General features: G+C 51.1%; 3 protein-coding genes across 3 annotated transcripts in view; 1 reads left to right on the top strand and 2 right to left on the bottom strand.

The window, feature by feature from the left end:
- Positions 1–5241, bottom strand: part of arhgef15b (Rho guanine nucleotide exchange factor 15b) — a 13380-nt gene extending 8139 nt beyond the window's left edge. Inside the window, exons 1-5 of the mRNA XM_042345320.1 lie at positions 5196–5241; positions 4619–4685; positions 2542–2591; positions 1865–2112; positions 1173–1333 (exon numbers count right to left, since the gene is read on the bottom strand). Of these exons, the coding sequence (XP_042201254.1) occupies positions 1173–1333; positions 1865–2112; positions 2542–2591; positions 4619–4685; positions 5196–5241 (572 nt within the window). The remainder of the gene's footprint in view (positions 1–1172; positions 1334–1864; positions 2113–2541; positions 2592–4618; positions 4686–5195) is intronic.
- Positions 5242–5469: 228 nt separating this feature from the next.
- Positions 5470–8620, top strand: LOC103172707 (slit homolog 2 protein-like; the record flags this gene model as incomplete). Its single annotated transcript, XM_007885432.2, has 1 exon — positions 5470–8620. A coding segment is annotated over one exon (2730 nt), but the record flags the coding sequence as incomplete, so codon positions are not given.
- A 3895-nt stretch (positions 8621–12515) lies between these two features.
- slc25a11 (solute carrier family 25 member 11) lies at positions 12516–24771 on the bottom strand. The gene is made up of 9 exons (XM_042345325.1): positions 24643–24771; positions 18112–18264; positions 17154–17360; positions 16092–16182; positions 15269–15359; positions 14490–14589; positions 14007–14058; positions 12863–13023; positions 12516–12555 (listed from the first exon to the last, which is right to left on the bottom strand). The coding sequence occupies exons 1-8, from the start codon at positions 24708–24710 to the stop codon at positions 12868–12870; spliced, it is 918 nt and encodes a 305-aa protein (XP_042201259.1). The 5' UTR covers positions 24711–24771; the 3' UTR covers positions 12516–12555; positions 12863–12867.
- Positions 24772–26148: the final 1377 nt, after the last annotated feature.

Raw genomic sequence — 26148 nt, 5'->3', positions numbered from 1 at the left:
CGGGGAAAAACCTTAGGCAAAGTTTCTTTACTCCACACGCACACACACGCCTGTTTACCAGCAGTAAGTAGGAACCGAATATACAAATCCGCAACAGTGTGGGGCACTGCTGTGCACAATTAGCTGTTGCGTTTCGCCCACAAAACACAACAGTCACTCCATTTTGCAATATACCCTTGAAGCGCTTTGAGACAAAAGATTGCAACGGGATATAGGTGCAAAAAGATTGCAACAGGATATAGATGGGCGAGAGGAGGGGGCGAGTCGGTGGCAGATGGAATTTAATGTGGGGAAGTGTGAAGTTACTCACCTCGGTGGTAAAAATAGAAAAACAGATTATTTTCTAGAGAAGGAGAGATTAGATAGTGTTAGTGTTCAGAGGGATTTGGGTGTCCTCGTACACCAGTCTCGAAAAGTTAGTTTGCAGTGCAGCAGCAACTAAGAAGGTGAACGGCAGTTAGCGTTCATTGCAAAAGGTTTAGAGTACAGGAGAGGGAAGTCTCACTGCAACTGTATAGGGCTTTGGTGAGACCGCACCGAGAGTATTGTGTGCAGTTGTGGTCCTTATTTAAAAAAGGACATACTTGCCCTCGAGGGGGTGCAGCGTAGATTCACTCGGTTAGTTCCTGGGATGAGGGGACTGACCTATGAGGAGAGGCTGAATAAACGAGGGCTGTATTCTCCAGAGTACAGAAGAATTAGGGGGATCTTATTGAGACATATAAGATCTTAAAGGGCTGATAAAGTAGTCACTGAGGTTCTGTTTCCCCAATAGGAGAATCTATAACCGGGGACACAGCCTGAAAATTGAGGGTCAGCCTTTGAGAACAGAGTTGAGGAAACATTTCTTTACTCAGAGGGCAGTGAGTTTATGGAATTCACTCCCCAGAAGGGCTGTAGATGTCAGTCCTCGAACATCTTCAAGGCTGAGACTGAGAGATTTTTAAAAAGAGAGGGATTGGGGGATTGGGGATAGAGCGGGTAATTAGAGTTCGGTCAGAAGATCAGCCACGATCTTATCGAATGGCGGGCAGCTCGAGGGGCCGAATGGCCGACTCCTGCTCCTAATTCTTATATTCTTATGAGACGTCTCAAAGACATAATAAGGCGCAGTATCAAATGTGAGGATGATGAGGATTATAATTAAATGACAGCTCACTGTTTCCCCACACCTTTCACTGACGTCTTTCACCCGGTTGATGCTTGAGAAAAGGATTTCCTTGTCTCGTAAAATGATGGTTTCGTTGAGCTCTTTGGAGTTCTCGAAATGATCGACTAATACGTTCAGACTCTTCAGATAGGAAGCCTCGGATGTCAGTACTTCAAACATACTCTGCAAAGCAAAGCAATCGCTCCGAGTCAGTTCAGCTCCAGAACAATATCTCGTTGAATCCCGGAGCGTAACGGTTAGAGCACTCGCCTCGCAAGCGAGAGGACCCGGGTTTGATTCCCGGGTGGGTCCCGGGTGAAACCTGAGGCAAGTTTCCTCACTCCACACACGCCTCTGTTTACCAGCAGCGTGTAGGAACCCGCTTGTCACTGCTCGAGGCGTGTGCCTTCGTGTGGATTGGACACCGCGCCTTGTCAGGTTTACGAGACGTCCCAAAGCGCTTCACGGAATACACTGCAAAGTGCAGTGACTGTGTATTTTGTGGGTGAAACGCGGCGGCCAATTGCGCTCAGCGACGTCCCCACTAACAGTGGAGGATTGAGTGACCGGATTTTTTTTTGTTTGTTTGAAGGAATTATCACCGACCGGAAAAGCAATCGGCCGCTCGACTGACAAGCGGGTAAACGGAGACGTGTGTGCGCGTGGAGGAAGGAAACTCCGACCACATCCATTCGCGTGCCTGCGGCACCTCACCTCTTGTAGTTTACGTTCTTCCCCGCTCATTGTCCCCAGGACCCCGCTCTCCCTGACCGTCCGCAGGTTCTGCCACAGTGTGTTCCGGGGCAGTTGGGGGTTTGAACCCCAACCGGAAGAGCTGAACTCCTCGGGAATGGAGGTGATGCTCTCATACTCGCTGTCGGTCTGGCTGGAAGCTGCCTCCGCAGTCTGACATTTGATCTCCTTCAAGATAATTGTCTGGCGGTACGTCTGATACAGAGGCTCTGAATTTCAGGGAAAGCCAAGGCACAGAGGTAAGTGAAGGCCTGTAGGGTGTTGGCTGTACAATAATGTGTCATACAGCGCCTTATCATGTCTTCGAGGCGTCTCAAAGCGCTTCACAGGATACACTGTCAGGTGTAGTGCCGGCGTTTTATGTGGGGGAAACATGGCAGCTAATTTGCGCACAGCGACGTCCCACAAACAGTCACGGAGTGAATAAAACACCAATTTTATTTGGTGGGTTGTTGGCCAGGACATCGGGGGAGAGAGAGAGAGAGACAGAGAGAGAGAGAAACTTTTTGATAGCACAGTCGGGCATTGAGGTTTAACGTCTCATCCGAAAGACGACGTCTCTGACAATGAAACGCGCCCCCAGGGCTGCATTGGAGCATCAGCTTAGACTTTATTGTAAGATAATAACTGTTCCTCACCTCCTTTAAACTCAGTTTGCCAGTTGATCGGCTTCGAATCCTTTGTTGATCTGCAATCAGGAGAGAAGGAGAAACTCATTGGGAATTCAATCACACACACGCGCTCCCTCGGTCTCTCTCTCTCTCTCTCTCTCTCTCGGTCACTGTCTCAAAAAATTATTTGGACACTCAATCCATGACTGTTTGTGGGGACGCTGCTGTGCGCGATTGGCTGCCGCGTTTCGCCCACAAAATATACAGTCACTACACTTCACAGTATATCCTGTGAAGCGCTTTGAGACAACATGAAAAGGCACTACATCAAATGCAAGGATTATTATTACTGATCAAATCTCTCCACAATCCCCTTCAAGGAGAATTACTGTTAAGTGTAGTGACTGTGGGGGTTCTCTTTTGGTGGGGGGGGGCATTTATCCACACAGCAATAATTTGTCTTGGCCGGCCGGGTGTCTGACACACACGGAAACCCGTCACCGTGACCGGTCGGGTGTCTGACACACACGGAAACCCGTCACCGTGACCGGTCGGGTGTCTGACACACACGGAAACCCGTCACCGTGACCGGTCGGGTGTCTGACACACACGGAAACCCGTCACCGTGACCGGTCGGGTGTCTGACACCCACGGAAACCCGTCACCGTGACCGGTCGGGTGTCTGACACACACGGAAACACGTCACCGTGACCGGTCGGGTGTCTGACACACACGGAAACCCGTCACCGTGACCGGCCGGGTGTCTGACACACACGGAAACCCGTCACCGTGACCGGTCGGGTGTCTGACACACACGGAAACCCGTCACCGTGACCGGTCGGGTGTCTGACACACACGGAAACCCGTCACCGTGACCGGTCGGGTGTCTGACACACACGGAAACCCGTCACCGTGACCGGCCGGGTGTCTGACACACACGGAAACCCGTCACCGTGACCGGTCGGGTGTCTGACACACACGGAAACCCGTCACCGTGACCGGTCGGGTGTCTGACACACACGGAAACCCGTCACCGTTGCTTAAGGGTCTCCAAACCCGACTGAGAATTCCCCACATCGCCCCCACACCCGGAAACCCCAGAGAGAGATCGTTGGGATGGAATGCACTCTCTCTCTCTCTCTCTCCCCCTGGAGGGACGCCCTCTGATTACCTAATTCCGGAGAGTATTAGGCGCAGGTTGGCGAGAGCCAAGGCTTTGGGGGGAGCCCAGAGTGTGTGTTGGGGGGTAACTGTTGGGGTCTAACCAACTAAACCCACACACAGCTCAGCCATCGAGAGAGAGAGAGAGAGAGCGCTGTGTGGCCGAGCTTTCCCGCTGCTTGTCCAGCGAGGACCCCCCTCCCCGTTAGCAGTGTTGTCGGGTGTTTGACCAAATCGTCCTGACTCTCCTCACATACCCCCCCAACCCCCCCCAGAGAGTTTCTGACATCGATAAGAAACAAAGAACCCAAATTGGTTTTCCTCTCTCCTAAACTCTGTCGAACCAACTGTAACTGGAGTCCTATAGTGTAGTGGTTAGAGGACCCGGGTTCGATTCCCGGAGCAAAACTTCACAGAACAGCACAGAAGGAGGCCATTCGGCCATTGTGTTGTGCCGACTCTTTTGAAAAGACCTTCCAAATCAACCTTACTCTTTGACTGTCTGTGGGACATTGCTGTGCGCAATTGGCTGCCGCGTTCGCCCACAAATATACAGTCAATTCACTTTACAGTGTGTTCTGCGAAGCGCTTTGGGACGTCCTCCCGACGTGAAAAGCGCTATATCGAATGCGAGGATTATTATTATTATTATTATTACTCCACACACACGCCTCTGTCTACCAGCAGTGAGTAAGAACCCGTTTGTCAGTCGATTGGGGGGGAATAATCCCTCCAAAAAAAATTAATAATTCAGTCATTCAACCCACGGCTGTTTGTGGGACGCTACTGTGCGCAATTGGCTGCCATGTTTCTCCCACAAAATATACAGTCCATTCACTTCACAGAGTATCCTATGAAGCGCTTTGAGACGTCTCAAAAACGTGATAAGACGCTGTATCAAATGCAAGGATTATTATTATTAATGCTAAATTAATAATCTGACCTTCTCTTGAGCCCCTCCATATGAACCTCGTAATCATCGTCCTCGCTTCTCGAGTCAACAACATCCTCTACGAACACAACACATTGTTATTCCCGACGTCAACAATAGAGGACATTTACACGGAGCCTTTCACGTCGGGAGGACATCCCAAGGCGCTGGACAGTCAGGGATTGGGATCTGAGCTGAGGGTTGGGATCAGGAGGAGGGCAGGGAGGGTGGAGTTAGGAGGGTGACCGAAGAGGAGGGTCTTGAACGAGGCAAGGCCTGGCTCATCGGCAGGACCTAGAAGGGCCGACCAGTGACTGGGGGCAGGGAATCCTGGGGAGGGGGGTCCTCGCTGGACAAGCAGCGGGAAAGCTCGGCCAGACAGCGCTCTCTCTCTCTCTCTGTCTCTCTCTCGATGGCCGAGCTGTGTGTGGATTTAGCCGGTTAGACCCCAGCAGTCACCCCCCAACGCACACACTTATGTTCCCAGGGGGTGAGGGGAGGGACTGTGAGATCACCGAGGCCCACAAAGCACATCGACACGAGGTCATTATGGCCACAAAGCCAACAAATCGGTACCTCACCCACTCACTGCGACTCGACACTGCATCAGGAGGGACTGTTATCTTCCGCGCCATTGAGACGAAGAGACACCACAAACCTCATTGAAGTCTGCTGTCATACAGGACAATAAAATTGCCCCAGTACCAGACCAACACATTGGGTGTCAGCCCAGATTAGTGTGTGTGTGTGTGTGTCAGCCCGGCTCAGTGTGCTTCAGACATGACCTGAAGATGGGGATGGAGGGGTTCGAGGCGGAGGGATAGAGGGAGGGAGTGACAAGAGTTTCAGGGCGTAGTGGCTGTTCCAACGCCATCTCCGCCCTCTCAGACCAGGCCTTCGGAGGCTTGGGGAACCTGAAGGATCTAGATCTTCAAGACAACCAGATCGAGGACATCTCGGGTCACGTCTTCGACCCTCTGGTTCAATTGAGGTTCCTCAGCCTCTCCTCGAATAGAATCCAAGTGCTGCCTCCAGGCTCAATGGACAGCTTGACGGAGTTGGAAAAACTTGACCTGTCTCACAACCGTATCAGCCTGATTTCCGAGGACCTCTTCGAGGAGCTTTTGTTGGCTTACATCTTCCTCCACCACAACCCCTGGCACTGTGGCTGTGAGGAGGTGAGATACCTCAGAGAATGGCTGGAGGACAACCGTGATTCAGTCTACAATGAAGACAACCAGCAGGACAGTGACAGCGTGGTTTGCTCCACCCCCCTCACCCAGAGCCAGAATCCGGTCCTGCAGCTCGATGCAGGACCCTGCCCGGCCAGGACAACAACGGGAATAGCCACCATGGCTCCTCCTCAGCTCACTGATGCACCACAATCTTCCACTCCACAGGAATGGCTCTCAACCCTGCCTGGCGAGCTTTGCGCTCAGGACACGGACTTGCTGGGAAGGGTTCAGCTTAACTGCAGCGACCGAGGACTTATGTCTGTCCCTCAGGCTCTCTCTCCAAACACAGAGGTCCTGATCTTGAGCCACAACTCTCTGACGTCCGTCTCCTTGAGCTCCTTGAAAGATCTCCCTCAACTCCGAAACCTGGACCTGTCCAACAACCAGATCGCCCACTTCCAGGCCGATTACCGGCTCCCGTTGGAGAGGTTGGATCTCTCCCACAACAAACTGAGCGTTATCCCGCGATTGTCCAGTCTGGCCAGGCTTGAGGGGCTTCAGCTCGCTTCCAACGCCATCTCCGCCCTCTCAGACCAGGCCTTCGGAGGCTTGGGGAACCTGAAGGATCTGAATCTGCAAGACAACCAGATCGAGGACATCTCGGGTCACGCCTTCGACCCTCTGGTTCAATTGAAGTTCCTCAGCCTCTCCTCGAATAGAATCCAAGTGCTGCCTCCAGGCTCAATGGACAGCTTGACGGAGTTGGAAACACTTGACCTGTCTCACAACCGTATCAGCCTGATTTCCGAGGACCTCGTCAAGAAGTCTTTGTTGGCTTACGTCTTCCTCCACCACAACCCCTGGCACTGTGGCTGTGAGGAGGTGAGATACCTCAGAAAATGGCTGGAGGACAACAGTGATTTAGTCTACAACGAAGACAACCAGCAGGACAGTGACAGCGTGGTTTGCTCCACGCCCCTCGCCCAGAGCCAGACTCCGGTCCCGCAGCTCGATCCAGGACTCTGCCCGGCCAGTACAACAACAGGAATAGGCACCATGGCTCCTACTCAGCTCACTGACGTACCACAACCTTCCACTCCACAGGAATGGCTCTCAACCCTGCCTGGCGAGCTTTGCGCTCAGGACACGGACTTGCTGGGAAGGGTTCAGCTTAACTGCAGCGACCGAGGACTTGTGTCTGTCCCTCAGGCTCTCCCTCCGAACACAGAGGTCCTGATCTTGAGCCACAACTCTCTGATGTCCGTCTCCTTGAGCTCCTTGAAAGATCTCCCTCAACTCCGAGACCTGGACCTGTCCAACAACCAGATCGCCCACTTCCAGGCCGATTACCGGCTCCCGCTTGAGAAGCTCAACCTGTCCAACAACCTGCTGACGGAAATCCCAGACCTCAAACGCCTCCCGAGCCTGAAGGAGTTGTCTCTCAACCACAACAAGGTCTCTGATGTGGCAGTGGAAAACTTTGTGGGCCTGAGGGAACTGGTTGACCTGAGCCTCAGCGGCAACCGCATTCAGGGCCTCCCGAATGGGGTCTTTGACGGCCTGGACACGTTGAGATTCCTGTCGCTGTCTTCCAATCAGATCAGCGTCCTGCCCGAGCTCCTCCTCAAACACCTGGACCTCGCGGGCCTGGATCTCTCGCGCAACAGGTTGACAACCATCCCCCAGGGCTTCTTCGAAGGCAAGAACCTCTCTTTCGTCTTCTTGCACAGCAACCGGTGGCACTGCGACTGCACCGTCCAATACCTGACCAGCTGGAGCGCGGAGAACAACGGGAACGTGTACACCGAGCGGGACATTCCCGATCCCAAGGGCTTTGTGTGCGCCTCCCCTCCGGAACTCCAGGGTACTCCGGTCGTCCGGTTCCCCGCGCGACAACTGTGTCAGGCCACGACGGAAACGGAGACCAGAGTCCACACAGCGCCCCTCACCCTGGGCAGCGTCTCAGAGCCCTGGACAACCCCGAACACAGAGGTAACAACCGACCGAGCTTTGACTGAGCCACCGAGGGAGACGGGAACCCCGACTAGTCCTGGTCAACTGACGCCCACCAACGACGGCACGACGGCAAGTCACGATGACCTCAGCTCCGTCCCTCCGATCGACCCTGATTGGGCTCGGAGAACCGGAGGCCTCGGGGGGTTGACCGGAAACCAGCTGAACTGCTTTGTCCTCCTTGTCCTGCACGTTCTCTCTCTGCTCCTCCTGCTGCTACAGATCACCGGTCTCCTGGTCTACATGGCTCGCTTTTACTGGAGGGTTTACAGGCCCCTCAGGGATCTGCCCGGGAAGAGGCTCGGCATCAGGTTGATCCGCTACAGCCTCCTCGTTCCTTACGTCCAGCAACTCTACCCGCCTCTCGACCACGACTCCGAGCTGGACGAAGGAAGCCAGGAGTGAGCTTCCAGCTTGGACCAGAAGGACGAGAGTTTAAGCTTTCCGGGCGGGTTGGGTTGGGTTGGGTTGGGTCAGGAGGAAACCTTGGGCAAGTTTCCTTACTCCCCACGCACACGCACAGACACGCAGACACGCCTGTGTTTATCTAGCACCCCGGTTCTCATGGTCTTGCTCCCCACAACCCAACCTGGCCCTGACCTGCCTGGCCATCAAACCTGGGTCCTCTTGCTTGTGAGCCATGGGGTCTAACCACGGAGCCGTAGGGCTCCAGCGCTTTTCGGGGGAGAGAGAGACCTCTCACACCCTCCCCCATACAACGCACTTTATTAGGGTGAGAAATCTCACTCGGTTTATCCGAGTTAATCCTCACCCTTCTGATACATGTTTGTAGCTCACGTTTCACTATAATTAAAGATTATTTGAAATGCAAAAAGGTTTTATTTACCAGGTCATTACTTTTGATTTACCCGTCACCGTGACCGGTCGGGTGTCTGACACACACGGAAACCCGTCACCGTGACCGGTCGGGTGTCTGACACACACACACGGAAACCCGTCACCGTGACCGTCGGGTGTCTGACACACACGGAAACCCGTCACCGTGACCGGTCGGGTGTCTGACACCACGGAAACCGTCACCGTGACCGGTCGGGTGTCTGACACACACGGAAACCCGTCACCGTGACCGGTCGGGTGTCTGACACACACGGAAACCCGTCACCGTGACCGGTCGGGTGTCTGACACACACGGAAACCCGTCACCGTGACCGGTCGGGTGTCTGACACACACGGAAACCCGTCACCGTGACCGGTCGGGTGTCTGACACACACGGAAACCCGTCACCGTGACCGGTCGGGTGTCTGACACACACGGAAACCCGTCACCGTGACCGGTCGGGTGTCTGACACACACGGAAACCCGTCACCGTGACCGGTCGGGTGTCTGACACACACGGAAACCCGTCACCGTGACCGGTCGGGTGTCTGACACACACGGAAACCCGTCACCGTGACCGGTCGGGTGTCTGACACACACGGAAACCCGTCACCGTGACCGGTCGGGTGTCTGACACACACGGAAACCCGTCACCGTGACCGGTCGGGTGTCTGACACACACGGAAACCCGTCACCGTGACCGGTCGGGTGTCTGACACACACGGAAACCCGTCACCGTGACCGGTCGGGTGTCTGACACACACGGAAACCCGTCACCGTTGCTTAAGAGTCTCCAAACCCGACTGAGAATTCCCCACATCGCCCCCACACCCGGAAACCCCAGAGAGAGATCGTTGGGATGGAATGCGCTCTCTCTCTCTCTCCCTGGAGGGACGCCCTCTGCTGACCTAATTCCGGAGAGTATTAGGCGCAGGTTGGCGAGAGCCAAGGCTTTGGGGGGAGCCCAGAGTGTGTGTTNGGGGGTAACTGTTGGGGTCTAACCAACTAAACCCACACACAGCTCAGCCATCGAGAGAGAGAGAGAGAGAGAGCGCTGTGTGGCTGAGCTTTCCCGCTGTGTCCAGCGAGGACCCCCCTCCCCGTTAGTTAGTTGGGGCTTTGGCTGTGGGGGTAACAGGAGCTGAGGGGGAGGATTCCCGGCCCCCAGTGACTGGTCGGCCCTTCCAGGTCCTGCTGATGAGCCGGGCCGGGCCGCCATCAGCAGTGAGTGCCCTGGGACGCTGCGGCCCCTCGTGGCTCAGGAACCGGGGACTAGAGACCGTCACAGAGAGGGGGGGGGGCTCGATCCCCACAATCCACTGCCAAACAAGCCAAGGGAGCGAAGGAGATCTACCAGAACAACAGTGATAATAATCCTTGCATTTGATGTAGCGCCTTATCACGTCTTCCAGACGTCTCAGAGCGCCTCACTGGGAAGTGTAGCGACTGTGAATTTTGTGGACGAAAAAGGGGGGCGTTATAAAAGGCGCCGATATATTTAACCAATATATTTATTCAATCTGTCGGATCACCTTTTCCAAATTCACATGACATGGTTTAAAAGCCAACATTATTGCCTCGTATTGCCAAGTGTGTACACATCGGGTCAGAATATATAGCATCGTACAGAACAGTTACATAATCCTTCGTCGCAGGGATTCCCGGTACAATACAATTAAGTCGAAAGCGCACAAAGTTCTCACTACAGAAGTCACGGGAATAGCCGCTAACACAGCTGCTCATTGATAGAACAATGTGCGTGTGTGACTGCACATTTGTGCGCGTGCGAGAGAGAGAGCGTGTGTGCGTGTCTGCATCCGAGGGTAAGTGAACGCACACACACGTGGTACGAGTGTATCTGAGTTGATGTGTGTGTGTGTGAGCGGGTGTGAGTGTGTATACCTGTGAGTGTGTGTATCTGAGTGTGTGTGTTTGCATGAGTGGGTGTAGGTGAGTGTATGAGGGAGTGTTTGTGTCGGTGACTGTCCGAGTGTGAGTGAGTGTGAATGTGTGGGAGTGTGTGTATCTGAGTGTGAGTGTGAGTGTGTGTAGGTGAGTGTGTGTGTGCGAGAGTTGTCAGTGGAGCACATTGCTCTTCTGATTAACCATTTATTCAGATATTCAGTCCTTTTATCATATTATTCCAAACATAAGGCAAACTTTTTAAACTTTAAATTAAGTTCAAACATCGCTATTCACCTCACATTCACATATCACTCACTCCAACAGTTTAACACTATCCACACAATTAAAATAATCCTTTGATAATTTGATATAACTCCTTATCACGTCTTCGAGACATCTCAAAAGCACTTCACAGGATACACTGTAAAGTGAATTGACTGTATATTTAGTGTCGAAATGCTGTAGCCGACGGCACACAGTCGGGTCCCACAAACAGTCGTGGATTGAGTGACCAAATTATTATTATTATTTAATGAAGGGATAATTACTGCAGGAAAGCAATCTGCCAATCGACTAACCAGCGGGTTCCTACTTACTGCTGGTAAACAGACGCGTGTGTCTGTGTGTGTGTCTGTGTCTATGTGTGTGTGTGTGGGGGGAGTAAGGAAACTTGCCCAAGGTTTCGCCCTGACCCGTGTTGGGGGGGTGGTGTTGGGGGGTGGTGATGGGGGTGGGGGGGTGGGTGGGGGCGAAGGGTCAGGGTTGGTAAGTGAGGGGAAGATTCTACACTCTGAAAAATAAACCTCAATTTCCTTTCAATTTTTCCACTCCACTCACCTTTTCGGCTTTAATTAAAGTCTTAAATACTTTGAAGCTTCTGCACAAAAGTACCATTCGTAATATCTAAATCTGCAAATAATAATAGTGATAATAATAATAATAATCCTTGTATTTGATATAGCGCCTTTATCACTTGGTTGATTGCGCACAGCAGTGTCCCCACACACAGCCGTGGACTGAGTGACCAATTAATATTATTTTTGTCAGTATTACACCCCAGAAAATCTCTCTCTCTCTCTCTCTCTCTCGCACCCCTCCCCCGGACAGACAATAATAATACTCCTTAGGTTTGATAAAATAATCCGTGCATTTGATATCGCGCCTTATCACGTGATTGAGACTTGACAGCGCTTCACAGAACGTACTATCGAGTGTAGTGACTGTGTCCTTTGTGGGCGAAACTGTATATTGAGTGAAAATATAATGACTGTATATTTTCCCCCCAACGACGTCCTCTGGACTCGGTCCTCGCAGGGACAACAGCATTTATTTCTAAGTGTATTTGATGGGAGGGATTATTACCCCCGGAAAAGCGATCCGCCAATCGACTAACGAGTGAGTCCTGACTTACTGCTGGTAAACAGAGGCGTGTGTGTGCGCGCGTGTGCGCGTCTGTCTGTGCGTGTGGGTGTCTGCGTGTCTGTGGGGAGTAAGGAAACTTGACTGAGGTTTCGCCCCGACCTGACCCGACCCGCCCGGGAATCGAACCCCCGAGCAAATAAATAAATAATAAGAATTCGGTCGCTCAATCCGCGACTGTTCGTGGGACGCCGCCGTGCGCAATTGGCTGCCGCGTTTCGCCCACAGATTACACTTAACCGGGTGTCCTGTGAAGCGCTTTGGGACGTCCCAACAACGAGATGAGGCGCTGCATCAAACGCAAAGATTATTATGGCGACGAATAAAATAATCGCTGTCACTCACACCGGGGAGAGCGCCTGTGGGGCGGAAATGTGTGCGTTTACAATGGGGGGTGTGGGGGTTGCGAGCAGGTTGGGGGTGAAAAGGGGGGAAATATCAACAAATTAAGTTCAACCCCAAATTGAAATGGGAGCCTGGATTCCTGCCAACTCAGGCACTTTGTCTCTCTTTCTCGCTCTCTCTCTCTCTCTCTGTAATCGTGTCTGTCGCTTTTTTCTCTTTTCGGAACAGCGACGTGGGAGATCTTTAACGTCCACCTGAACCGAGAACAGACGGGGAGGGGGAGAGAGTGTGAGTGCGTGAGTGAGTGAGTGAGTGAGTAGTGGGTTAGTGAGAGAGTGTGAGACAGAGCGTGCGAGAGACAGAGAGATCAGTGGTCAGTCAGAGTGAGAGTGAGTGAGAGAGAGAGAGAGAGAGACAGAGGTGATCAGCGAGCGAGAGACAAATAGAGAGAGAGGGATAGTCAGTGAGAGAGAGACACATAGAGAGAGAGAGAGACAGAGAGAAGGGGTTGAGATAGAGAGAGAGGGGATGATGGGGAGAAGTGGCTCAAGAGTAAATCACCATTTTTATTGATCGAGGAAGTAGATTTTGTAGTATTTGTTCATCTGCTCGAGGAAGATGAAGGTGAGGACGGTGTGCGGGCCGAGCCGGGCGTAATAGGGCGTGAAGCCTTTCCACAGACTGAAAAAGCCCTCTTGTCGAATAACTTTCACGAGAACCTCCTGCCAGGCAAAGAGGAGAGAACGAAGTCAGCCCGGACTGCAACGACCGGCAAGCGTCTCAGGGCGCTCCGTAAACCCTCGCGACTCACCCTCCGCAGCCCTCGCCGGGTCTCCCGGACGTCCCCAAAGCGCTTCCCAGCACGCACTAGAAAAGTGCGGTGACTGTGTGTCTGTCGTGGGCGAAACGCGGCGGCCAAATGGCGCCTCGCGCAAACAGCCGTGGATGTTATTCTTGCGGTGCGATCCGCCAATCGTGTGGATGTGGGTTTGTGTGTATGTGGGTGTGTGTGTGTGTGTGTGTGGGGGGGGTGGGGTGGGGGTGTATGTGCAGTAAGAAAACTCGCCCAATGTTTCGCCCTGACCCTCCTGGGAATCGAACCCAAGTCCTCTGGCTTGCGAGGCGAGGGGTCTCACCCCTGCACTGTACGACTCCACAACAATTTAACCCCCACTCGCACTGACGCAGGATAATGATGGGGTTCATTCACCTTGATCACGTCACAGGCCAGTTGAGGGGATAATTTCCCCCTTCGCCTCCTCCATCCTCTTATTTACCTGGCGCCCGGGGGAGATTACCGCCTTATATTCCGGACCTAAAGCCCCAGCGGGCTCCGGCCTGCTCCACATCCCCCGCCCCACCCCGGCCCGCCCCACCATCGACGGTTGAGCCTTCAGCCTCTCCGTCTGGAACTCCATCACACAGTCCCTCCGCCTCGCCCGCCCCCTCCCTCACCGCCTTCAAGGCCCGTCTCAAGACCCTCCTCTTCGACCGATCGCGCCTTTGGTCACGCTCCTAACCCCCCACCCTCCCCGCCCTCCACCCCCTCCTGATCCCAACCCCCAGCTCGGGTCCAATTCCCTGACTGTCCAGTGCCTCGGGACGTCTTCCTGACGTGAAGGGCGCTGTGTAAATGCAAGTTGTTGTTGTTGTTGTTGGCGGTGGTGATGGTGATGGTGAGGTGGGCGGAAGCCCTGGGACTCACCAGCCCGTTCTTGTACTCTGGTTTTCCATCAATCATCTTCATGTTCTGAATCCTGCGAAAACACGGCCGAGTTATTAACGACGACAATAATAATCCTTGCATTTGATATAGCGCCTTATCACGTCGTCGGAGCGCTTTACAGGATACACTGTGAAGTGCAGTGACTGTGCGTTTTGTGGGCGAAACACGGCAGCCAATTGCGCCCAGCAGACGGCGTCTCTGACAACCTAACAACCCCCAGGGCTGCATTGGAGCATCAGCTTAGACTGTGTGATTCCATGTCCTGACCTGGGGGCTTGAACCCAAACCTTCTGACTCAGAGACGAGAGAGAGAGAGAGAGAGAGAGAGAGAGAGAGGATACCACGAGCGAGACACACACTGAGCCGGGCTCTCTCTCTCACACACACACACACACACACACACACACAGAGCCGGGCTGACACACACTGAATTATTACGGCTGTTGATCGATCTTCACTCACCTGGTTTTTACGATGTCTACCGGCATGGAGGCCGCTGTGGTAACCAGCCCGCTGATCATACTGGCGCAGAAATGGCACAAGATGTTATCGGAAAAGTAACCTGCGGTGAAACACAACCGAGACAGCGAGACAAGTCACGTCACACGCCAAAAAGGAAACGTCACATGCCCGGGAAAAGACTCTCTCGATAATAATAATAATAATCCTTGCATTGATACCTTATCACGTCGTTGAGTCGTCTCAAAGCGCTTCACGGGTTATATTATCAACAGGAGTGACTGTCTAGTTTGTAGGCGAAACCCAGCAGCCAATTCCTCACAGCAGTGTCGCACGCACAGTCGTGGATTGAGTGACCAATTTTTTATTTTAACATGGAGGTTTGTTAGGTCAGGGGATCAAGGGATACGGGGCCAAGGCGGGCAATTGGAGTTGGGGTACAGATCAGTCATGATCTTATAGAATGGCAGAACAGGCTCGAGGGACTGAATGGCCTCCTCCTGTTCCTAACGTTCCTATTTCCCATAAACAGTCACGTGTGAGCAAATTATCATTATTATTTTTGGAAGGGATTTATTACCCCGGAAAGAGATCGGCCAATCGATCAAAAAGCGGGTTCCTACTTACTGCCGGGTAAACAGAGGCGCGTGTGTGTGTGTGGAATAAGGAAACTTGCCTAAGGTTTAAACCCAGGTCCTCTCGCTCGCGATGCGAGTGCTCTAACCAGTACACTACAGGACTCCTGTCTCTGTGTGTCTGTCTGTTTTAAACCCAATCCTCACCTGTAGTGAGCAGGAACTGCTTGGTTTGGGAGTACGAAGCCAGCTGGGCTGCGTTTACCACGACAGCTCTGGCCATCGTCGGGACACAACCCTGAAAGGAAGGAACGGGCATGTTGACACCTCATCCTGCACCAAACGCATCAACACTCAGCTCCTACCCAGTGCCTGGCACTCTCGTCTGACTCTGGTCCCCGCACTTTAATATTAATCATAATAATCCTCGCATTTGACCCGGCGCCTGATCACGTCTTTGAGACGTCTCACAGGATACACTGTAAAGTGCAGTGACTGTGTGTTCTGTGGGCGAAACACGGCAGCCAATTGCCCACAGCAGTGTTGTTATTATTTGAAGGGATTATTACCCCTGGAAAAGCGATCCGCCAATCGACCAACCAATGGGTTCCTACTGACTGCTGGTAAACAGAGGCTTGTGTGTGTGTGTGTGTGTGTGTGTGGGGAGGTGTGTGTGTGGGTGGGTGTATGTGTGTGTGTCTGTAGGAGGAGTAAGGAAACTTGCCCAAGGTTTCGCCCCAACCCGCCCAGGAATCAAACCCAAGTCCTCGCTTGTGAGGCGAGGGCTCTAACCACTGCACTACAGGACTCTCTACATGCCTTGACTAGCGCCTGAGACTGGGGCCTGGGATCAGCAGGGGTGGAGGGTGGGGGTAGGAGGGTGACCGAAGGTACGATCGGTTCGAAGAGGAGGGTCTTGAGACGGGGCCTTGAAGGAGGAGAGGGGGGGGCCGAGGGACTGTGTGATGGAGTTCCGGAGGGCGGGGGGGGGGGGGGATGGAGTGCAGAGAGGTTGAAGGCTGGTACCTACCCGCCACAGGGTGGTCACTCCTTCCTCACGGCTGATGCGTAGGAGTGCATTGAACACATTGGTGTAACCCCGTCGCTGTTCCACCGGCATCCTGAGGGGGGCAGCAAAAGCAACATCATCAACAACGACAACAACATATTACGTTTACACGGCGTCTTTCACGTCGGGAGGATGTCCCAAGACACTGGGAAGTCAGGGGTTTTGGACCCCAGCTGGGGGTTGGGATCAGGAGGGGGTGGAGGGCAGGGAGGGTGGGGAGGTAGGAGGGTGGGGGGTGGGAGGGGGGGGGGGTAGGAGGGTGATCGAAGGTCTTAAGATGGGCCTTGAAGGAGGCAAGGAAGGGGGAGAGACGAAATGACTGGGGGTTGACCCCCTCCCTTCCTCTCTCCCTCATTCCTTCACTTACTTGATTCACTCCCCCACTGACTCACTCACTCGCTCACTGACCTGAAGGTGGGGAGGGAGGGGGCGAGGCCGAGGGATTGAGGGAGAGCGTGACAAGAGTTTCGGGGCGTCGTGGCTGAAGGGAATGAGGGACAAACAGGAGACCGGAGCCAGCCGAGCGGAGGCAGCGGGTGATTCACTCACTCTCACACAGTCACTCGCACATGCTCACTCATACATTCTCACTCATTCACAAACTCACTCATTCTCACACTCACTCACACACACACATACATTCTCACTCACACACACTCACACAAACACACAAACACACTCACTCACCCACACACACACTCACACACACTCACTCACTCAGTCACTCAGTCACTCACTCACACACACTCACTCATTCACTCATTCACTCACTCACATTCTCACTCACTCTCACTGACTCGCACAATCACTCAGTCTCACTCATACACATTCTCACTCACACACTCACCCAATCACATACACACACTCACTCACTCACTCTCACTCACTCACTCACAATCACACCCTCACAACCTCCCTAACTCGCTCACTCCCTCACTTAAGTGTCACCAACAGACCGACCAACCATCCACTCACTGACTCCCTCCCTCTCTCCCTCCCTCACACACTACCTCCATCCCTCACCTGCCGTCAGATGTCATCCTGATGAGCGAGACCTCGGCTGGGGTCCCCACGAAGGCTCCCACGGCCCCCGCCGACATTCCGATCAGGGCCTTCATGGCGAAGTTGGGGGGCGTCCCGTCGGGTTTGGTGAACTTCTCAAAGAGGATGGTGTAGATTCCCAGCCGGGTGGTGGTGTAGGTGGCCTGACGCAGGAGACCCGCAGAGAGGCTGTGCCGAGAGAGGGAGGGAGGGGGAGAGAGTGGGGGGGGGGAGAGAAAGAGGGAGAGATGGTCAGTGAGAGACGAGAGATAGAGGTGGGGGGAGAGAGAGAGAGAGAGGGGGGGAGGTGGTCAGTGAGGGGGAGAGACAGTGAGAGGGAGAGAGAGTTGGGTGTCAGTGAGAGAAAGAGAGAGAGGCGGTCAGTGAAGGGGAGAGAGAGAGAAAGAGGCAGTGAGAGAGAGAGAGAGAGTGAGCGAGAGAGGAAGAGAGAGAAACAGAGAGGCAGTCAGTGAGAGAGAAAGGGGGAAAGACAGTGAGAGGGGGAAAGAGAGAGAGAGAGAGACAGACAAATTGCTCCCATCTCGCAGGGTAGTGTTCCAGAGCGCTGCTCAGCCCCCCCACCCCCCCCTCACCCCGCCACCACCTCGGTGACTTACACAGAAACAGGAGGCCATTCAGCCCCTTGAGCCTGTTCCGCTGTTCTATAAGATCATGGCTGATCTGTCCCAGAACTCCCAATTACCTGCCTTTGCCCTACTTCCCTTGATACCCTGACCTTACAAACATCTATTGGGGGGCGGAGGGAGAGAGGAAGAGGTGGGGGAGAAAGGATATTGAGGGGAAAGGGAAAGAGGAGAGGAGAGAGGGAGAGAGAGAGAGAGAGAGAGAGATGGCTGATCTGCATCTCAACTCCAAATACCCGCCGTTATCCCTTGATACCCTGACCTACCAAACCTCTCTCTCCCCGTCTCAGTCTTACCCGGTGTAGATGCCGCTGATGCCCTCGGATCTCAGGATGGTGCCCACCGCGTGGAAGCTGGTCTTGTATTCCTTGGTGCGTCCCCCCTGGCCGCTCAGCTGCATCCGGTTCTTCACCAGGTCGAGCGGCTGAACGAAAAACGTGGCACCCATCCTATGAGAAAAGCCATCGGTTAGTCACAGAGTCACGCTCCCATCTTTATCATGGAGTCCCCGTGGCTCAGGGGTTAGGGCCCTCGCCTCGCAAGCGAGAGGACCTGGGTTTCGATTCCCGGGCGGATCAGGGCGAAACTTTCCTTAGTCCACACACACGCCTACGTTTACCGAGCAGTAAGTGGGAACCCGCTTGTCAGTGAATGGATTGGCGGAGTGCTTTCCGTGGATAATAATCGCTCCAAAAAAAAAAAAGGAGCAAGGCGGAGGGATAGAAGGACAGGGTTCCAGAGTTGCGGTGCGTAGTGGCTGAAAGCACGGCTACCTATGGCGGGGTGGAGGGCATGATAATAATAATAATAATCCTTGCATTTTGATATAGCGCTTTTCACGTCGGGAGAGGACGTCCCAAAGCGCTTCACAGAACACACTGTAAAGTGAATTGACTGTATATTTGTAGGCGAACGCGGCAGCCAATTGCGCACAGCAATGTCCCACAAACAGTCGTAGATTGAAAATGACCAATTTATTATTGTTTTTGGTTTTGGAGGGATTATTATTAGGCTCTGTGTGGAGTAAGGAAACTTGCCCAAGGTTTCGCCCTCTGCCTGGGATTGAACTCAGGTCTCTCGCTCACAAAGCGAGTGCTCTAACCACTGAGCTACAGGACTCCATGGGACAAGCAGGAGGCCCGGAGCAGGTCGGGCGGAGGCAGAGGGTAGTGGGTTGAGGAGTAAGCCGGTTGGAGAGGTGGGGAGGTGCATCATGTAAGCAGGGTGCGTCCCTCCGGGGAGAAGGTTCCGACAATTTATCTCTGGGATTCCCGTGTGTCGGTGGGATACATGGAATTCTCAGTTGGGTTGGGAGACTCTTAAGCAATGGTGATGGGTTTGGTTTCCCTGTGTGTCGGACACCCGGCTGAGCAAAAAAAAACAACTTGGGTTATATATTATACAGCACCCCTCACTCAGGGTAGCGTCTCATAGGTAAGTGACCACAGGCCACGGTCGAAGAGGAATCACTAATTCATTAATTAATCACCTAAATCGTACACACAATCATCCTTGCACTTGACACAGCGCCTTATCACGTCTACGAGACGTCGCCAAGCGCTTCACAGAATATAGTGAAAATTGGAGTCCTGTAGCTCAGTGGTTAGAGCACTCGCTTTGCGAGTGAGAGACTTGAGTTCAATCCCAGGCAGAGGGCGAAACCTTGGGCAAGTTTCCTTACTCCACACAGAGCCTAATAATAATCCTCCAAAACCAAACACAATAATAAATTGGTCATTTTCAATCCACGACTGTTTGTGGGACATTGCTGTGCGCAATCGGCTGCCGCGTTCGCCCACAAATATACAGTCGATTCACTTTACAGTGTGTTCTGTGAAGTGCTTTGGGACGTCCTCCCGACGTGAAAAGCGCTATATCAAATGCAAGGATTATTATTATTATAAGTGCGGCGACTGTACACTGTGCGGGCGAAACGCGGCAGACAATTGCTCCCACACACAGCCGTGGATTGAGTGGATTATAATTCTCACAAAAGCGATCTGCCTATCGAATAACAACCAGGTTCCTATTTACTTAACGCGGGTCAACAGAGGCGTGCGTGTGGAGTACGGAAACTTGCCCAAGGTTTCACCCGGCCGGGAATCAAACCCCGATCCTCTGGCTTGCGAGGTGAGGGCGGTAACCACTGCCCGACTCCACAACACACCACTAACACTGTACTAGATCTGACCCGCTTTGATGTCTCGGGCTGGCTTCACGTCAATAATAATAATAATAATAATCCTTGCATTTTGATACAGCGCTTTTCACGTCAGGAGAACGTCCCAAAGTGCTTCACAGAACACACTGTAAAGTGAATTGACTGTATATTTGTGGGCGAACGCGGCGGCCGATGGCGCACAACAATGTCCCACAAACAGTCGTGGATTGAAAATGACCAATTTATTATTGTTTTTGGTTTGGGAGGGATTATTATTTTGTGTATATTGTGTGTATATTGTTAAGTTGGAGGAATCGGATGACTGGGATTTTATTGTGTTGTGTGTGTGTGGGGGGGGGGGGGGTGGGGGGGAGCAGTGACCTTTATTCAACAAGTGACCTTGTGGAAGGGATTATGTCAGCGCCAAATCAAACAGAGACACAAAGCAATGCGATATAACGCTCTGTAAGAAACAGGCCCTCACTTATCTCCAAATCGTCTACCCTTTCTGATTGAACGAGGCACACGTTTCGGGCCCAACCGTCTCGCTGTTCAGGCGGACGCGAACAGATCCTTTTCTGTTCTCTCTCTCTCTCTCTCTCTCTCTCGAGGATTATTATTACTATTAATCTGCAACGCAACATTTAATGATAATAACGATCCTTGCACGTGACACGGCTCCTCGTCGCGTCTTCGGGACTTCTCAAAGCGCTTCACAGGATACTGCTGCGTAGCGAATTGACGGGTGTTTTGCGGGCGAAACGCGGCAGCCGATTGCGAGGATTGAGTGACCAATTTATTATTAACGTTCGTTTAATTTTTTTTTTTGGGGGGGGGGGATGGAGGGATTATTCCCCCGGAAAAACGACTTGTTAAACGGGTAACGCGCGGGTTCCTACTTACTTACTGCTGGGTAAACAGAAGCTCCTGTTAACCGTTGCCGCAGCCAGAGTCCTGACAGGCTCCCCCCGCGTTAACTGAAGAAGCTACAGGTTAAACCGTGCGTAACAAAAAGCTTCTTCATTAGTAAGGGCGGCTGGTTTATAAACCAGGACACCAGCTCCTGAAATAAACTCACTCACAGGCTCAGGGGACCAAGTGATACGGGGCAAAAGGTGAGTAATAATAATAATAATCCTTGCATTTGATATAGCGCTTTTCACGTCGGGAGAGGACGTCCCAAAGCGCTTCACAGAACACACTGTAAAGTGAATTGACTGTATATTTGCGGGCGAACGCGGCAGCCGATTGCGCGCAGCGGTGTCCCACAAAACAGATTGAAGTGACCGAATTATTATCATTATTCTACAGGAATCGTTACCGCCCAAAAAGCAGTCGGCCACAGGACTCGGCATTATTGCAGCAAAACGCTCGCAAGTCCCATCTGTATTGATCGTATGATTGCGATCTACGCATAAGTCGTACATCTGCCTAAGTCGTACATAACTCATACTTATGGTAAGGCAGGTTACAGGGCAGGACAGGTTTACTGTATAATTATAATAATGTACAGAGTATCGCGGTTACCCACTCAGGGCCTCTGCCCAGTAACACTATAATGGTAATAATCTCACAGTCGGGTCTCAGCGACATTAATATGATAATAATAATTATTATATAGCCCAGAAGGAGGCCGTTCGGCCCATCGTGTCTGTGCCGACTCTTTGAAAAAAGCTGTCCACTCCCCCGCTCTCTCCCCACAGCCCCGATCAACCCCACTCCCCCGCTCTCTCCCCACAGCCCCGATCAACCCCACTCCCCCCCTCTCCCCCCATAGCCCCGATCAACCCCACTCCCCCGCTCTCTCCCCACAGCCCTGATCAACCCCACTCCCCCGCTCTCCCCCCATAGCCCCGATCAACCCCACTCCCCGCTCTCTCCCCACAGCCCCGATCAACCCCACTCCCCCGCTCTCTCCCCACAGCCCCGATCAACCCCACTCCCCCGCACTCTCCCCATAGCCCCAATCAACCCCACTCCCCCCCTCTCTCCCCATAGCCCCGATCAACCCCACTCCCCCCCTCTCTCCCCATAGCCCCGATCAACCCCACTCCCCCGCTCTCTCCCCATAGCCCTGATCAACCCCACTCCCCCGCTCTCCCCATAGCCCCGATCAACCCCACTCCCCCGCTCTCTCCCCATAGCCCTGATCAACCACTCCCCCGCGCTCTCCCCATAGCGCTGCAAACTTGTCCTTCCCAAATAATTATCTACTTCTCTCTTAAAAGCTGTTATGGAAGCGGTTCCCACCGGCCTTTCAGGCAATGCATTCCAGACCCCAACAACTCGCTGTGAAAGCATTTCCCCCCCTCCCCCCCCCTCCCCTCTGTTTCTTTTGACAACTATTTTAACTCGGTGCCCTCGGGTTACCGACCCACCCGCCAGCGGGACTAGTTTCTCCTCGTCCACCCTATCGAATCCCCTCATCATCTTGAAAACCTCTATTAAGTCTCCTCTTAACCTTCTCTGCTCCGAGGAGAATAATCCTCGCTTCTCTCGCCTCTCCTGATCCTCTCCTGTTGGATTCCATATTGGATCGTTCAGTGGCAAGCGAAGCAGCAACGGGTAACGTAAATAAAGTAAAGAATATCTCAGTATAATGTGGGGTGACGGTTACCCAGCCAGGCCTGAGACAAGTAACAATACAATTACTACCGCACATACACCGTATGTACGCATATCAATTATATAAATAGAATAACTATGATAATACTGTTACTAAAAATAAGGTATATGTCAGTATATTGTGAGCCCAGTACCACTATCACAGCACTAATGTAAGTGCTCAGTGAATACTAATATGGTAATCATTATTAATAATAATAAAGTATGTCAGTACAATGTGAGGTCAGTAATACTATTAATATAATAATCGCTCAGAGATTATTACACTGATAGGATAACAAAAATAATGTAGAATATATAATATAACCATAATAATGTAGAATATATAATATAATAGTGTAATAAGTTATTATTAATAATAAAGTATGTCAGTACAATGTGAGGTCAGTAATACTATCACTGTAATAATCTCAGAAAACACTGATACAATAATAATGCAGAATATATAACATAACAATAATAATATAGACTATAATAAATCATAATACAGTAACAAAAATAATGTGGAACATAACATAATAATCATTAATAAAGTATGTCAGTGCAATGTGAGGTCAGTGACACTATCACTATAATAATAACCTCTCAGTGAGCGCTGACACAGTGACAATAATAATGTAGAATATATCAAATAACAATAATAGTTTAGATAATATAATTACAATTATTATTAATTATAAAGTGCATGTCAGTATAATGTGAGGTCAGTGACAGTCTCTCTATAGTAACCTCTCAGTGAAGCTCTGATACAATGACAATAATGGAGAATATAATAATATAACATAACAATAATATATTTGGAATATATTAATATGATAATAATAATGTAATTAATAATAAAGTACATGTCAGTATAATGTGAGGTCAGCGACAATCTCCCTATAATAACCTCTCAATGAAGCTCTAATGACAACAATAATATAGAATATTAATATAATATAACAATAATACATTTGGAATATATTAATATAATAATTTAATTAATAATAAAGTGCAGTGTCAGTATAATGTGAGGTCAGCGACAATCTCCCTATAGTCACCTCTCAGTGAAGCTCCAATGACAACAATAATATGGAATATAATAACATAATATAACAATAATGTATTTGGAATATATTAATATGATAATAATGTCATTAATTAACAATAAAGTGCAGTGTGAGGGGAGCGACAGTCCCCCGACAGTAACCGCTCAGTGAGCGCTGATACAGTGACAATAGTAATGTAGAAGATAACAATAATATATTTGGAATATATTAATATAATAATAATAGTAATGTAATTAATAATAAAGTGCAGTGTCAGTGCGGTGTGAGGTCAGCGACAATCTCCCTATAGTCACCTCTCAGTGAAGCTCCGATGACAAAAATAATATGGAATATAATAAAATAACAATATATTTATAATATGGAATATAATAATATAACATAATAATATATTTATAATAATATGGAATATAATATGACAATCACATATTTATAATAATATGGAATATAATAATATAATGTAACAATAATAAATTTATAATATGGAATATAATAATATAACATAATAATATATTTATAATATGGAATATAATAATAGAACAATAATAAATTTATAATAATATGGAATACAATAATAGAACAATATATTTGTAATAATATGGAATATAATAAGACAACAACAACAATATATTTATAATATGGAATATAATAATATAACATAATAATATATTTGTAATAATATGGAATATAATAAGACAACAACAACAATATATTTGTAATAATATGGAATATAATAAGACAACAACAACAATATATTTGTAATAATATGGAATATAATAAGACAACAACAATATATTTGTAATAATATGGAATATAATAAGACCACAACAACAATATATTTGGAACGTATGAATTTGATGATAATAATAATAATAATACTTAATAGTAATAATGACAGTGTTGGTGCCGAGTGATGCGGTCGGTGTGTGCGGTGTGAGGGGAGGGAGGGAGGGAGGGAGGGAGCGGCCGTGCCCGCCCGCCCGGGGAGGGCTCACCCGGCCAGGCCGCCGAACAGGAACTTGACGCCTTTGGACGACGTCCTCCTTCGCTCCGGCGCCGCCATCACTGTCCTCTCTCTTTCGCGCTCACAGCCCCCGCGAGCGGCGGCGGCGTCACCCCGCAAGGTCACCGCCGCGCCGGCTGCGTCGCCGCCGCGCTGACGTCGCACGCTCAGCCCCGCCCCCTCCTCCTCCTCCTCCATGGGGGGGAGGGGGGAGGAATCAGCGTCGCCGCCCGCGCTGACGTCGCACGCTCAGCCCCGCCCCCTCCTCCTCCATGGGGGGAGGGGGGAGGAATCAGCGTCGCCGCCGCGCTGACGTCGCACGCTCAGCCCCGCCCCCTCCTCCTCCATGGGGGAGGGGGAGGAATCAGCGTCGCCGCCGCGCTGACGTCGCACGCTCAGCCCCGCCCCTCCTCCTCCATGGGGGGAGGGGGGAGGAATCAGCGTCACCGCCGCGCTGACGTCACACGTTCAACCCCGCCCCTCCTCCTCCGTGGTGGGGAGGGGGAGGAATCAACCCCGCGCTGACGTCACCGCCGCGCTGACGTCGCACGCTCAGCCCCGCCCCCTCCTCCTCCATGGGGGAGGGGGAGGAATCAGCGTCACCGCCGCGCTGACGTCGCACGCTCAGCCCCGCCTCCTGGGGGGAGGGGGGAATTGGCTGCGCATGCGCTCTCGCCTCCTCATGGACCTGACCACATAAACACTGAATAATAATAATTATTGTTGTACAATAATAACTGATATTTACAGCTCTCAGTGATTATTATTATATATTATTACATAATTATTATTGTACAATAACAACTGATATTTACAGCTCTCAGTGATTATTATTATATTATTACATAATTATTATTGTACAATAACAACTGATATTTACAGCTCTCAGTGATTATTATTACACACTCTATAATAATTATTGTTGTACAGTGATACACTCTCAGCTCCTGGAGTGAAAGGCTCTTTGTAAATCGTTTGGGGTCATCCTGTAATGTGTCCTTCTCTGACCCCCTCCAGTCCTGAGGGTCACAGTCGCCAATGGCATTCCGACCATAATAATAATAATAATAATCCTTGCATTTGATATAGCGCTTTTCCCGTCGGGAGGACGTCCCAAAGCGCTTCACAGAACACACTGTAAAGTGAATCGACTGTATATTTGTGGGCGAACGCGGCAGCCAATTGCGCACAGCAATGTCCCACAAACAGTCGTAGATTGGAAATGACCAATTTATTATTGTTTTTGGTTTTGGAGGATTATTATTAGGCTCTGTGTGGAGTAAGGAAACTTGCCCGAGGTTTCGCCCTCTGCCTGGAATTGAACTCAGGTCTCTCACTTGCAAAGCGAGTGCTCAACCACTGAGCTACAGGACTCCACTGTGACCATCTGTGATCAGGGCTCTCCCTCTGCCTCCTCGACCTCCTCGACCCATCCGCCGCCTTCGACACTGTCCACCACTCCATCCTCGCACACCGCCCCTCCGCTTCGCTTAATCTT

The sequence above is a fragment of the Callorhinchus milii genome, unplaced genomic scaffold (assembly GCF_018977255.1).
Source record: "Callorhinchus milii isolate IMCB2004 unplaced genomic scaffold, IMCB_Cmil_1.0 Scaffold41, whole genome shotgun sequence".
Classification (NCBI taxonomy): domain Eukaryota; kingdom Metazoa; phylum Chordata; class Chondrichthyes; order Chimaeriformes; family Callorhinchidae; genus Callorhinchus; species Callorhinchus milii.
This window is presented reverse-complemented; position numbering and strand designations above follow the sequence as displayed.

What these genes read in the sequence shown, in the direction of transcription:
- slc25a11 (XM_042345325.1), bottom strand. Translation starts at nt 24,710, where the DNA reads ATGGCGGCGCCGGAGCGAAGGAGGACGTCGTCCAAAGGCGTCAAGTTC. An exon ending in ATCAGCGGCATCTACACCGG is followed by an intron (nt 17,361 to 18,111) that starts GTAAGACTGAGA and finishes CTCTCGGCACAG; the next exon opens with CCTCTCTGCGGGTCTCCTGC. An exon ending in GAGTGACCACCCTGTGGCGG is followed by an intron (nt 15,360 to 16,091) that starts GTAGGTACCAGC and finishes CCTTCCTTTCAG; the next exon opens with GGTTGTGTCCCGACGATGGC.